Source organism: Urocitellus parryii, chromosome 1, assembly GCF_045843805.1.
Source record: "Urocitellus parryii isolate mUroPar1 chromosome 1, mUroPar1.hap1, whole genome shotgun sequence".
In the NCBI taxonomy this organism is placed as follows: Eukaryota; Metazoa; Chordata; class Mammalia; order Rodentia; family Sciuridae; genus Urocitellus; species Urocitellus parryii.
In genome coordinates, this window is record NC_135531.1 from 196,986,948 (window position 1) to 197,000,116 (window position 13,169).

At 32.6% G+C, this 13,169-nt stretch overlaps 1 protein-coding gene across 1 annotated transcript in view; it reads right to left on the reverse strand.

Annotated features, from left to right (window-relative positions):
- Positions 1 to 13,169, reverse strand: part of Lrp1b (LDL receptor related protein 1B) — a 1,492,917-nt gene that overhangs the window by 613,565 nt on the left and 866,183 nt on the right. Inside the window, exons 24-27 of the mRNA XM_077794359.1 lie at positions 11,596 to 11,793; positions 9,842 to 10,046; positions 3,217 to 3,381; positions 2,725 to 2,969 (exon numbers count right to left, since the gene is read on the reverse strand). Coding sequence (XP_077650485.1) covers positions 2,725 to 2,969; positions 3,217 to 3,381; positions 9,842 to 10,046; positions 11,596 to 11,793 — 813 coding nt within the window. The remainder of the gene's footprint in view (positions 1 to 2,724; positions 2,970 to 3,216; positions 3,382 to 9,841; positions 10,047 to 11,595; positions 11,794 to 13,169) is intronic.

Genomic DNA, 13,169 nt, shown 5'->3' on the forward strand with positions numbered 1-13,169 from the left:
CATGAGGAAATGGTTAAATGAATGTCTGTGGCTACTCTCAAAGAAAAGTTTATTTATAAAACAGAAAGGGCTAAATTTAGACTGGGGGCTATAGTTTGTCAGTCTGAGCTAGATATATTATACTGGTAGGAACTATGACTTATATACACATAAATTATTTTTTCTTAAAATTTCTATGATGAAGATTATTGTCAGTCTTAAGAACATTTTAATTCATATGCCTGCTCATGAATGCATGTTAGTATATAAGCTCCAAAATGGCAGCAATCTGAAAATTAGGAAAGTGAATTAATCTTCTAAAGCATGGCTGTAGGTAAAAAAGATTCAACGATGCATAACTATAATATTTTAAAGGAGAACCAAATGTTAATTATGCAATCCCACAAGACAGATGTGTATTCTGTGAAGAAAATAACATCATTAAAGATAATTTCTTATTTCATGCAACCTATGTTTAATTACAGTCCATTTCTCATCAGGAAAAATTAAACATTTTAAAGCCAAACAATTGGTTTATCGAGTAAATTCAAACAAAATATATGCAAATATTGATGTAATATAAAATATGTATGATATTTATTTCCCTAATATAGCTAAGTTCAAGGGAAAAGAATGCCAGAATCTAATTTGTTAGATGAGAAGATTTTTCTCCATCCAATGTAGACATTTTTTATATTAATAATGAAGCTTAATGAACTTATTGGTAAACAAATAATTACTAATATAAAGTAATTTACTCATATTAGCAATTTTCCTTTAGAAATGGATTTAATATTTGAAAAGAATAAAATTTTTAGAAGCACTTTGCAATTAAAAACTAGTCTCTTGGGCTGGGGATGTGGCTCAAGTGTAGCGTGCTCGCCTGGCATGCGTGGGTCGCTGTGTTTGATCCTCAGCACCACATAAAAATAAAAGAAAGATGTTGTGTCCACCGAAAACTAAAAAAATTAATAAATATTAAAAAATTCTCTCTCTCTCTCTCTAAAAAAAAACTAATCTCAATTCTTGTTTTCAGGAATTTGATGCAAACATCATCATACAAGAGTTTTGACATTTGACAATGGAAAATTCAAGTGCATTTCTTTATTTATTTCTTTATTTACTTACATGCTTACTGTTTTGAGACTCAAATCAAGAGCTGTGCACATGCCAAATACTTGAACACAAATTTACACCCCCTTGCCCTGATTCCTTATTTAAAATATATACATATAAGAAAATATATGCAAGTAAAGGATGTTCTTATTACTTTATTTTTGCCAGATTTCAGTGATACTAGGTATGATGCAGCAGCTATTTTCATCACATTACGTCATATTTTATGGATTAATTTTATAATGTATTCAACTTTTATGAAACATAAAAAATGCCTAAAACTCTTATCTGATCTTCCACAGATATCTATACACACAGGGATAATTTTATAATGTGAAAAATTACTATTTCTATTTATTTTTGTACAATTCTTTTAAAAGTTTGAAAATAAGCTATCATTTTATAGGTGAAGTGACTCCTAAAATACTGATAAATTTCCAATCATTCTAAAGGAGTAACTTGTCTTTCTGGTATCTTTATTTGTTGTTTGTTTCACTTCTTATGCATTTTGAAAGAAGCAACACTTTTGACAAGGAAGTTTCCTCCATCATTATAGTGAATTTTAGCATTTACAAATAGGATATATGTCAAATTAAATAAGTCTCCTACCAAGAATATACAGATATATGAAATAAGGGGCCAAGGACCTGACTCAGTGGTAGAATTCTTGCATACAAAGTGAAAGACCCTGAGTTTATTTTCTAGCAGAAGGAATGAAGGTGAGGGAAGGGAAGGGAGGGGAGGGGAGGAAAGAAGGACGGTGGGGGAGAGAAAGAGAGGAGGGAGGAAGGAAACACTATACAGTGGGGAGAACCATATTTTTAAGCATAAGTAATGTACATGCTAATAAATAAATGTGTATATGAATATGAATATGTATGAGATTGGAGAAAAATATGGTTGATATGAAGCTTGTTAGTTCTTGACAGAATGAACAATAGAAAGTAACAATTTATACAGCCTGCAAATATTTATAACTCTCCTCCACCATGTTATTTCAAATGGCAATGGTATTCCAAAAAGGAAAATAATAAATTTGAGATTTGTGAAAAGAACATTGGCAAGAATAGTGAAGGAGACAAAACCACAAAACCAAGAAGGAGATTGCTATTGAATCACTAGGTGGGATTCATGGGAAAAGGAAACAACACAGTCATCAACTCACTTCTCTTGAAATGGAGGAACTCAAGGAAACAGTACATTCCTTCTCATAAATCATTCTCTACTCTCAGTGGCTATGAGTGTGTGGGGGGAGCATAGATATGTTCTTGGTGTTCTCTAATATTGACTGGTCATTATATTTAGGCAATAGATTCCAAACTCAAAGACTTTATACAACACCCAACAATTTTTTTTTGATGCAATGATGGTGACTACCAATTGGAGGACTTAGTGTAAAACCTTCAGTTTTTAAAGACTTGCCTATTTATTTCTATGTGAAGAAAGGTAGAAAGAGAAAAAGAAGAATCCTGATCTAATATAAATAAAGGCTGAAATCACTTCCATTATAGTATACACACATATATAATATTAATTGTTGTTAACTTTCAAAAGTTATTTTACAGTTCACATATTATGTAATAAATATGAAAATACTTTCTAGGTGGTAAACATGTGACATGCACTTACCCTGTGGCTGACGACTGGGATGATATATCTGAAGGTCAAAAGGCTGTGCACTGGTTTTCTGAATCACACTGACATTCTGTCCTGTCCATTTATTGGCTTTGGACAATGTGTTGGTTCTCCAATCTGTCCAATAGACCTCACTCCCATAGAGAGACACAGCAAAGGGATGAGAAAGATATTCATGGCCTCGGATGATTTCTATCATGTTTGTCCCATCATAAAGGGCTGAGTAGATAGCATCTGACCTAGAAAAATGTAAATATATCAGTAGTTGATCAAAGCTCAAATAATCCAAAAATATAATCATGTAATTCAAATAAATGACAGTAAATATTCTGTGAATATTTTATGGACCTGTATCTGATTTGTCTAAATTTTTAATAATCACTAATTTTAAAGTCTCTACATAACTGTATATTGAGCACTTATCAATATTGTTAATATTAAATGAAGAAAGTTAAAAAAAATATAGAAAAGAGATCATTTTTAAACCTGGCATCTGTCCAAACTATCCTTTTCTCAAAGTGGTCCACAGTTAGTCCATTAGGCCAAGCCCCCGTTTTCATGTCTTTGTAGATTGTTTTTCTTCCAGCACCACTCATAGAGGCAGATTCGATGCGAGGAAAATTGGCATCCCAATCTGTCCAGAAAAGAATTCTGAAGAAAAAGAAATAATGCTATTGTTTCAGTCAGGCATTTCCCAAATACTAAGTGAATACCTACTATATACTCAGCACTTGGTAAGTGAAAAATCACAGGAGAAACGGTGTAATCTCTCTCCTAGAGGCTTAGTATCCACAGCAAGATACACACTAAATCCATTCATGAATATAGAATTACAACCTGTAAAATATTTTGAAGGATAAAACTGCTATGAGAGAGAATGGAAGTCAAGTGCCAACTTACAGGTGGCAATCAAGGAGAAGCACTTTCATCGGCTCATGTTATGGACTCTTTTTTTCCTCTGAGGAGGTAATATTTTGAAACCCACTATGGGTTAAGAACTTTAGAAATAATTACAGATTCGTGGACAGTTTTGGCCATGAATAAATTAAACTGCTGAGAAAGAATAAAAGTGAACAGTAACATCCCAAAAGACTAGATTTTAATTAATAATGTTGAAATTGGGTAAGGGATACAAGAGAGCTTACTATCCTTCTCATTTGTGTATTTGATCATTTCTATAATCAGAGTTTAAGCATAAATGCTTTAAAATAAAATAGACAAAATATTTTTTAAAATGTTCATGAGTGCATTTATTAAAAGGTTATTATTGTTTTTTTTTTCCTGAAAAGATGAAAGTCTACTAAAAAGATCTTTTTGGATGAAAAAATAGTAGTTATCTGGAAACATTTTACTATTATATAATTTATATGTAAAAATAACCCCCAAATAATATAATGTGGTGCCATTTAAATACAAAGTGCAACAAAGGTTAATCAGCATAAGACTGATAGGCTCTTCAATTAAGTAGTTAAAATGTCTTTCTTGAAATCAATGAAAGTGAAATGGTCTCAATGTAATTTTGGATGCACGTATCTTTCATTGTCACTAGGTCATTATTTGTCAGCTTTTCTTTAAAATAGCTTCAGAAAAATGTAATTTAAAATAGAAATAAACACCAACACAGCATCAATCAAATTTATGGTGAGAGCTTGATAAACAAAATTAAGTGGAGAGGCCTGTGAGTTTAAAAGAAGGAAAAATAATCCCTGGAAACAAGTTTAGTGAATTTTGAGAGTCATAGGTAGCCTCAGAGTAGTTGTGGAAGTGCCATACCAGATTTGGGTAAGACCAGTTCTCAACACTCTACAATGATAACATGAGACTCCTGAAGTATCTTTTCCCTGTATAATAAAAGAGGAATTATTGTCTCCCTCTTTCTATTCAGTGAAGCCTCAGTTGAAAGTTCAATTCATGTGTCAGTAGCCCTGCAGTTCTGCATTTTCTATACTTAGCTTTCTCAGATATAGGCACGTGGTCTTTAAAACATATTTTTTTTCCAGTGGGGAGAAGAATATGGCTTGTGACACTTTGCAGCATTCTATACCTAAGTGAGCCCTTCATTTTTTCACTAAACATTCTGGAGTTAGTAAGCTTCTAATGGTACTAATGGTACTAATCTGTGAATAAAATAAAACTAGTACTAATGGTACTAATCTGTGAATAATTTGGGTAGGAAACTTTTAACACTTTATATAAAATAACATGTTCTAGAATTAGTTAGGCTAAAATATTCTTGATTTTGTCACAAGTCAGTGCATACAACCAATCTTAAGGGTTGAATTCAAGGATCATTGTTCCCTAAAATTCGAGGCACTTTTTGGTATCCTATACAATGAAGTATTTTAACAAAATCATTATTTGTTATTTCTTTCAAATTATATGGTTAAAATATATTAGCATTTCAATAAGTGCATTATTTCCTTAAATATACAAAGACTGAATATCTCTTTGAACAGGACATATTGAAATGTTCAGCCACAATGCTTTTTAAAAATAAACTATAGTCCCAGGATTCTGCAGTTTCTGCAATCATGGGCTACTCTTGTGTTTGGATTAAATTGAATCAATGGACCATGAACAACTTGTACCATTATAGGCATGAAAAGGACATTATCATCTAGCAGGTCAAGCTGCAGAAGGTTAAAAGAAATGATCTTTGCAAAAGCAAAGAAATATTTATCTATAATCTTTGGGTCATCTAAAACCAACAATGGGTAGAAAATAGTTTTTTTATAGAATATTCCCAGATAAAATCAAAATGTTATTTAGATATCTCACTAATCTTCAATGACTAATTCTGCTTTAACCAGAGAAACTGTAATAGCAGAACCCATAACTGAAAACGAAATACTTGTAATACAGCAGGAAGATGCCAGGCAGTACCAGAGAATAAAGGCAATGGAAGTTCAAGAACTGACCTGAGTACCCTGCTGGTGCCTGCTACTCCCTAATAATAGCTTCATGTTTAAAAAGGATTCCTGTACTCTTTCAGGTCACCTTAGCAATAAGTGCAATATCTTACAACGGAATGAAAGAAAACTGCCTCCTCCCTAAGAGTCCCAATTTACCATCTTAGAACGGCTTGTCACTTGAGACACTGAGTCAAAATCTAAAACACTGGAGGAATGTGGCATGAAGGCAATATGCTCTATCACCTAGAAGGAAGGTCAGTGGATTTGATACTAAGGAAGCAAAGTAGTTGACTGAAAATACTTCTTAAAGCTACAGCAATGCTTTAAGGTGTTCACATAAACTTCATATCTTAATCATGTCAATATTGTATAAAATAATTTTGTTAAAAAGTGTCACAGAGCTCTTGATTGCTGTAGCAACTTCACATGAACTAAGTATATTTCATGGGGCTCATGTTACAGTCTGTCTCGCTCTCGCTCTCTCTCTTTTCTCCCATGCTAAGGGAGCAAAGTGGCTAGCTGCAAGCCTTTCTTTTCCTTTGTCATGGTAAACAGTTTATAGAATTTCCCATTAGCTGTCTTATACTGTGCACTTTGTTCTTTAAAGTATATTTTTGAGTTCCTGTAACTTGTACATAAACAAAGTCCATACATGTGCATGTATTCATTTGTTTAAGAATCATTTATTGAGCACCATTATATATGCCAAGAGCTATGGTGGATTTCATAGACTTGGAAATAATTTCTCTCACCATGAGAAAAGCTTATAATTTAGTAGGAAAATGATAGTATTTACACAAATTATACTTCTCAAATATTATCCAGTACATTTCTCCTAAAATACAAACTTTCAAAAATAAGTTTAAATGCCTTTTTTTTGGAGCTCCTATCAATGCTGATTCACAGCTTCCTTATATATTTCATGAATAACTTGAGAAAAAAGGGAAAATCATACTCTTCTATTTTGCATAGCATGAAGGAAGTAACTGAATTTAAGTAAAATGATTTTTCATTGTTCTTTTTCTTATGCTTAGTTTGACTTTGTTGTTAGTGTGTATCTATGTATGTGTGTTTGTATACACATGGGTGTTTATTGCTCCTATGTTCTCAGTCTACCTTATGAAAGGCTCAATGTTTAAAATAATTTGAGAATGTTTTACTGAAATATCTAATAAACTGGAAACTATTGTACCATGTGCACTAATTTTATAAATGTAATTGCTACAATGATGCTTCGAGGTGTTCCCCTAAACTTCATATCTTAATCATGTCAATATTGTACAAAACAATTTTAATAATAAAAATCCTATCTAATCATGATAGTCAAATCGGTCAACCTTTCAATTAATTCTAAGACTAGAATGGTTTAGTACTACTACCTGAACTTTGGTCATGTATTTCAGAAACAATTTTGTAAGTGTTATTTCCTCACCCTGCTTTTTAAAATTACTTTATTACCACTGTAATTATCTTAAATAATCTCACAATTTCATAGCAGCAGCTGGTGAGGGAAAGCACCATCTCTCTCAGGGCCATCATCAGGTTTTCCCTCTTCACTGGCTAGCTCAGTATCAGCTAGCTCTCTCCTCTGAGAGTGCAAAAGAATCTGGAGATCTCTTAATATCATGGAAATAGTGTTCGGTAATTTCATTTAAATAGCAGGTTGTGTGTGTGTTTTGTTTCCAAGTTATTTTTCCCCTATTAGGTTAGATATTCTCAGATAAACTAAGTCAAACAGGTTTATCCTAAGCATTATTAATACAATGCTATAGAAAATGAAGTATCACCCAAATCTCATGGATTGTTTTTTTTTTGTTTGTTTGTTTGGTTGGTTGATTTTGGCCATACCATTTATGAAAATTTCATAAACCTGTAATTTTTTTTTTCTTTTTTTTCTGTCTGTACCATTTTAATTTGAGAAGTAGTCACATTTTACATTCTCTTGGGGCATATGTGCTAGAACTACATCTTTCTCCAAATGTCACTTTTTCATTGTATAGAATATTTATCATGCACCTAATATGTGGTAAGTGGAATGTGATGGCACATACCACACCTATAAATACTGCTACTCTGGAGGCTGAGACAGGAGGGTCAGAAGTAGTTTGAGGCCTGTCTCACCTAACTTAATGAGACCCTGTCCCACCTGCAAAACTAAAAAAAAACCAAAAGGGCTGGTGATACAGCTCAGTGGTCACTTACTTAGCATGTGTAAGACCCTGTGTCCAATCATTAGTACCAACAAAAAGAAAAAAAAAAAGAAAAGAAAAAAGCTAAAAGTACATATCCTCAGGTTAACCTGAGGATAAAACTATTAAACATGAGAACCTTCTGTGGGTAGTATAGGATCAGGACCAAAAGTCTACTTTTATCTTGGGGATAGACTGTTGAAACATACTGGCACTTCACTAAACTTAAAGGTCTTTTCAGGTGAACTGTTGTAACAGCAGGTTGTGAGTGAAATGGGTGAAGGTAGATTGGGTAAACTAGAAAAACACCTTGGGCCTAAAAGAAACCTCCATTTATCAGTTCAATATTGCCAGATCTCCCTAGTTTCTAAAGAAGCTAGAAAATCAGGGATTTTTTTGCAAAATCTTTCAACATTTTAAATGTTGGCAACTGATTCAAAGAAATTTCAAACACGGTGGAAAGTAAACATCCCAGTGAGGGTTACCAACTTAGAATATCCTCTCTAGAGAAGCTGTTTTGCCCCTTTAGCTTCTGCTTGAGTTGAGAAAAGGAAAATAAACTTCCCAATCTATTAGTTTCTGAATCTTGGGCAGAGACCAAAGCAAAAGCCAGAGTATGGCCAGAATGCTTACTTACGAAACTTTTCTCTTTTCTGTATCTCACTAAACTCCCTCTTGACTCACTCTGCTCTCTCATTGATACTTCCTAGACTTCATATTGCTTATAGTTAGAAAGCAAAAAAGTAATATTTTTTTCTAATACTCTTTGGACTTGACAATGGCTTAGGATTTGCAAAATAATTACTAGGGAAACAAATAACAGAAATTACAACATCCTCCCATATTAGTTAAAAATTATTTGCCTTAATTTCTTCAAAAAAATAATGAAGATGATAATAACCTTAATTTACACAAGAGAAAACTGGAATCTAAGAGAAGATAATACAAATTATTTTCCCAGAAAATAAGTGACTGAGTAGGAACAGGAACTCACATCTTCCAACTCCAAATCTGTTCCTTCAAAAAAGACCAATCAAGGGAACTCTGGGCAAATATACTGCATTATGCAACATTTAACCTTTGTTTTCCAGAATCATGTATTTTGTCTTTCAAACTAACCAAAAGTCAGCATCACACTGCTGGACTCCTTCAAGCTTAGTTTAATTTTCCTTTAAACTGACTCCAAGAACATACAAAATAAATAAAGGGTGAGGGGTTAACATCTGTGACAATTTAGAACAAAGACTAGCCCTGTGGTTTTCAACCATTAGAAACAATTACAGCATCTCTTTGGCAGGGGCAAAGAGAAATTCATTAAATTACTGCTTTGAAAAAGAGTTGCAATAGCTTCCAATAGGGCCTAATGCCCATATTTTGAAGAAAGACATGTTCAGCTTCTAAAAGTAACTATGTAAAGAATCCTTTAACCAAACTGTGGACATAAACTTAAGTTTGTTGTTAGACTGTATATACAAATATATACATAAACACAAAGTTATGCACACATACATATGTATGTACAAAATAAGTATTTTAACTAACAAATTATGAATAAATGAATTCAAAAATAAAATGAAAGTATATATATATATATGTGTGTGTGTGTATGCATATATAAATATGAACATATGTACATATGTATATATAGTTCCAGTAGCCCAAAATTATATAACTATACATAATTGTAATAACATAAAATATGTTATATAATTAATATGTAAAATATGTGATATATATATATATATATATATATATATATATATAAAGCATATATATATGCTTTTTTTGGGGGGTATTGGAGATTGAAGCCAGGATTATATTACCACTGAGCTACATCCCCAGTGATTTTTCTTATTTATTTTGAGACGGGGTATCCCTAAGTTTCTGAGGCTATTTTTGATTTGTGATCCTCCTGACACAGTGTCCCAAATCACAGGAACACAGGCAGCCAGCAATGCGAGATTATAATGTTTTTGCCAAAGTGAATTTCTAAAAGTCAAACTTCTTTACCCATATCTTGGGTCCAAAGCAATGGCCCTAGGGTGCTCCATGGCTCCTGCTATTAGTGTAGTTCTGAGGGAACCATCCAGTTTGGCCACTTCGATTTGATCCAGATTGCTGTCTATCCAGTATATGTTGCCTGCTATCCAGTCAACAGTCAGGCCTTCTGGGGTAGCCAGGCCATGCTCCACAACCACCTCTATTGCAGTGACACCTGAAAAGGAAAGGAAAGCAACATGTGGATCCTTTCAAGGAATGTGTAAAGAACAAAGGAAAATGTCTACCTGAGCTCCACAGTACAAAGTACTGAAACATTATTTCACCTTTGAGAGAGATTGCAAAAGTGTTACCTGGCACAAAGGAAATTAAGGATCCCCAAATTTAGAATTACTGATCTTCCTCATCAGAGATATTTAATCCTATCAACACTAGTGCAATGGGATTTTTTAACAAGGGAGGTTGCAAAAACTGTTAGATTTTTTGTTTCTACCTTTGTAGGAAGAACAAGGGATTGTGGAAACAATAAAATAGCTCTTTAGAATTAGTGCAATTTAATTCAAATGTTGTTCTTCAAGAGTAGAGTAAAATGAAGAGAAAAAGTCTACCTTAGGCAACATATATCAAAGCTAATAAACCTCCATAATTTTTCTCTTTTTGGAAACATGACAATAACAGAGCTATTATTGTACTTAACTTAATAAAGATAAGCCCAAATCATATACTCCTCCTCAGGGTACAAGACCTCAAGGATATAACAAGGATACAGTAAGAGAAAAAGCACCAGTGTGCAATGAAATAAAAATAAACAATTTAGTAATGTCTACAAATATTTGTATTTATCCAGCACTTAAGTTTTTTTTTACAGATTTTTTAAGATTTCATTTTGCAACCTTTTCTTTTTTTTTTTTTTCTTTTTTTTGCTGTGCTAGGGGATTGAACCCAGGGCTTTGTGCATGCCAGACAAGCACTGTACCAACTGAGCTGTATCCCCAGCTCAAGATTTCATTTTATAAGCACTTTCCTAATTGAATAACATTGGAGTTTATGATATTACTAGGAATTTTTGTTAGATATTTTAACAGTGTTTTTTTTAAACTTTTAACCAACTAATTCCATGGATTTAAATTCAACATTTTAAATCAAATTGTGGTAATATGACATACAGCACAAATTCATACATCATAATTAAATTGTTTAAATATTGGTATTTCTCAAAATTGCAAAGACAATTTAGGAAAGAATTAACAATTTGATGAAAATACTGTGCCATTGGAACACTAATTTTCAGAGAAATATTGTATATATTTATCTCAAAACCTTGCTACTTAAGAAAGATCTAATTAAGACAAAAGAGCTAAATCAAACTACAGCAAAAAATATTTAGCTCATGTTAGTGGATTTTTGTAATAAGGTTTTCATTATTCTTTGAATTATGTTGAAAGATAGTGACAAAATAAGAAACAAATTATACTACTTACAGAAAAGTTTGACTGCTAGTATGTAGAAGTCATCCCTACCCACATGATAAATAAATATATTCACCATAAATCTATGGGAAGTCCACACTGATAATGAGGTGAGCAGCGGGGCCAGTCATATCCCCCAAAATTTCTTCACACCTGTGCCTGACCTCCGTGATTTAACATATGCAGTAAGGATATAAACGTCCAAAGTCAAAAATGAACCAAAATTCTTTTTGACCACAACATATTTTTTCACTTAAAAAGAAACTTAAACATTAAATAACATGTTAGCATATTTACCTCCACTCTCTGAAAGCTTGCCCCGGTATATCCTGTCTTCTACAACATCTGTCCAATAAAGTAAACTTTGATTGAAGTGAAAATCAAGTGCTATGGTGTTTCTCAATCCAGGAACTAGTAGACTATAGTCTCTTTTATGAAGATCAATTCTTCGAATTTCATGGCGAATAGAAAAGATGATGAATGCTTCAAAAGGATCTGAAATTAAATTTATTTTTAATAGGCTTAAGAAAATATTTATATACTTCAAGTAAATGAAATAAAATGTCTGAGGTAAAAATCCATTCATTTTAAAGTATAATTGATTTTATACTTCTCTGTCTCTTAAGAAGCAATTTCTTTCATTCTAACATTAAAAAGAAATTAGAAAACCTTGGGTATATACATATTCATTAAAATAAATGAATAAAAAGGATGCATACTCATTAACATGCTTTTATTTATTGAATTTGTATACCTAATTCTGATGAAAAATATACCAGAATAATTTAAACAAAAGACAAAATGGAAGATATTCTGTTTTCTTAGATTTTTTCACCAAAACTCAGATACAACACAATATAGATTGAGAAGAACTGACTAAAACCAACTCTGTCATTCATAGCTAATCACATACTTACAGATCTACTAAGAGGAAAAGTTAAAAAAGAAACAAAACAGACTTTTATGAAGAGAGTTACTGGACTTATAATTAAAGTGCTTTCCACAGGAAGGGAAGAAAGAAGCTTACTATATACTTCCCCACTAGGTTTTCAGCCATAATCAGGCCTGAATCAGGAAAAAAGGAACCACCTTTGAAAACAAATTTGAGGTTACTTTTTTAGTTACCTAACAGAAAAAATGGATCGATACCTAGAAGTTACTAAAATTATAATTTAAAAATGTGTCAAGCCTTATACTAACCATTGTGAGACCTACTAATAATGAACTAGGCATAAATTCTATAAGATGAAAACACATTTTGAGAAAGGGACATCTGCTCTCAAATATTTCCTGTTTCCATGTCAGTGCCACTTTTTAAAAAATTTTCCTTTAGGAAAATCAATATTCTTCTCAAGTCTAAACAAGTCCTTTGAATGTGGACTGCTGTAATCATCGCTCCCCATAGAAATGTGATTGGCCCGAGGTGTGGAAACTTCCAGAGAACTTTTCAAGCTAAGAGAGTCTTTTTGTACAGATCTCTGTGCTTCATGCTGCTAGTGCTTATGTCCTTGAGTTGAAAAATTATAGAAGAGAAAAGAACCATAAAGAATGAACCAGAAAAGACCTGGAGAGAGACCATTTCCTATGGAAATCCAAATGTGTAGTTCCAAGTGTCTTTCAGGCTAGTTCCTCTCTACAAAGCCCCTGTGTGTTTCCTATGCTTTGAATATGCAAGCCAATGTACTCAGTCATTTATTCACTTAATTTCCAATGCTTTTCTGTCAACTGTAACTAGGTTTATTTTCTTATTAATCTCATTTCCTCAGAGTAGTCTTTCCTGATTAGGTGCCTAATAAATGCTCATGATGGGTAGTTTATATGTCATCATAGCCCATTTATTCTCTTTGAAGTATATTTTAAAATCAGTACTT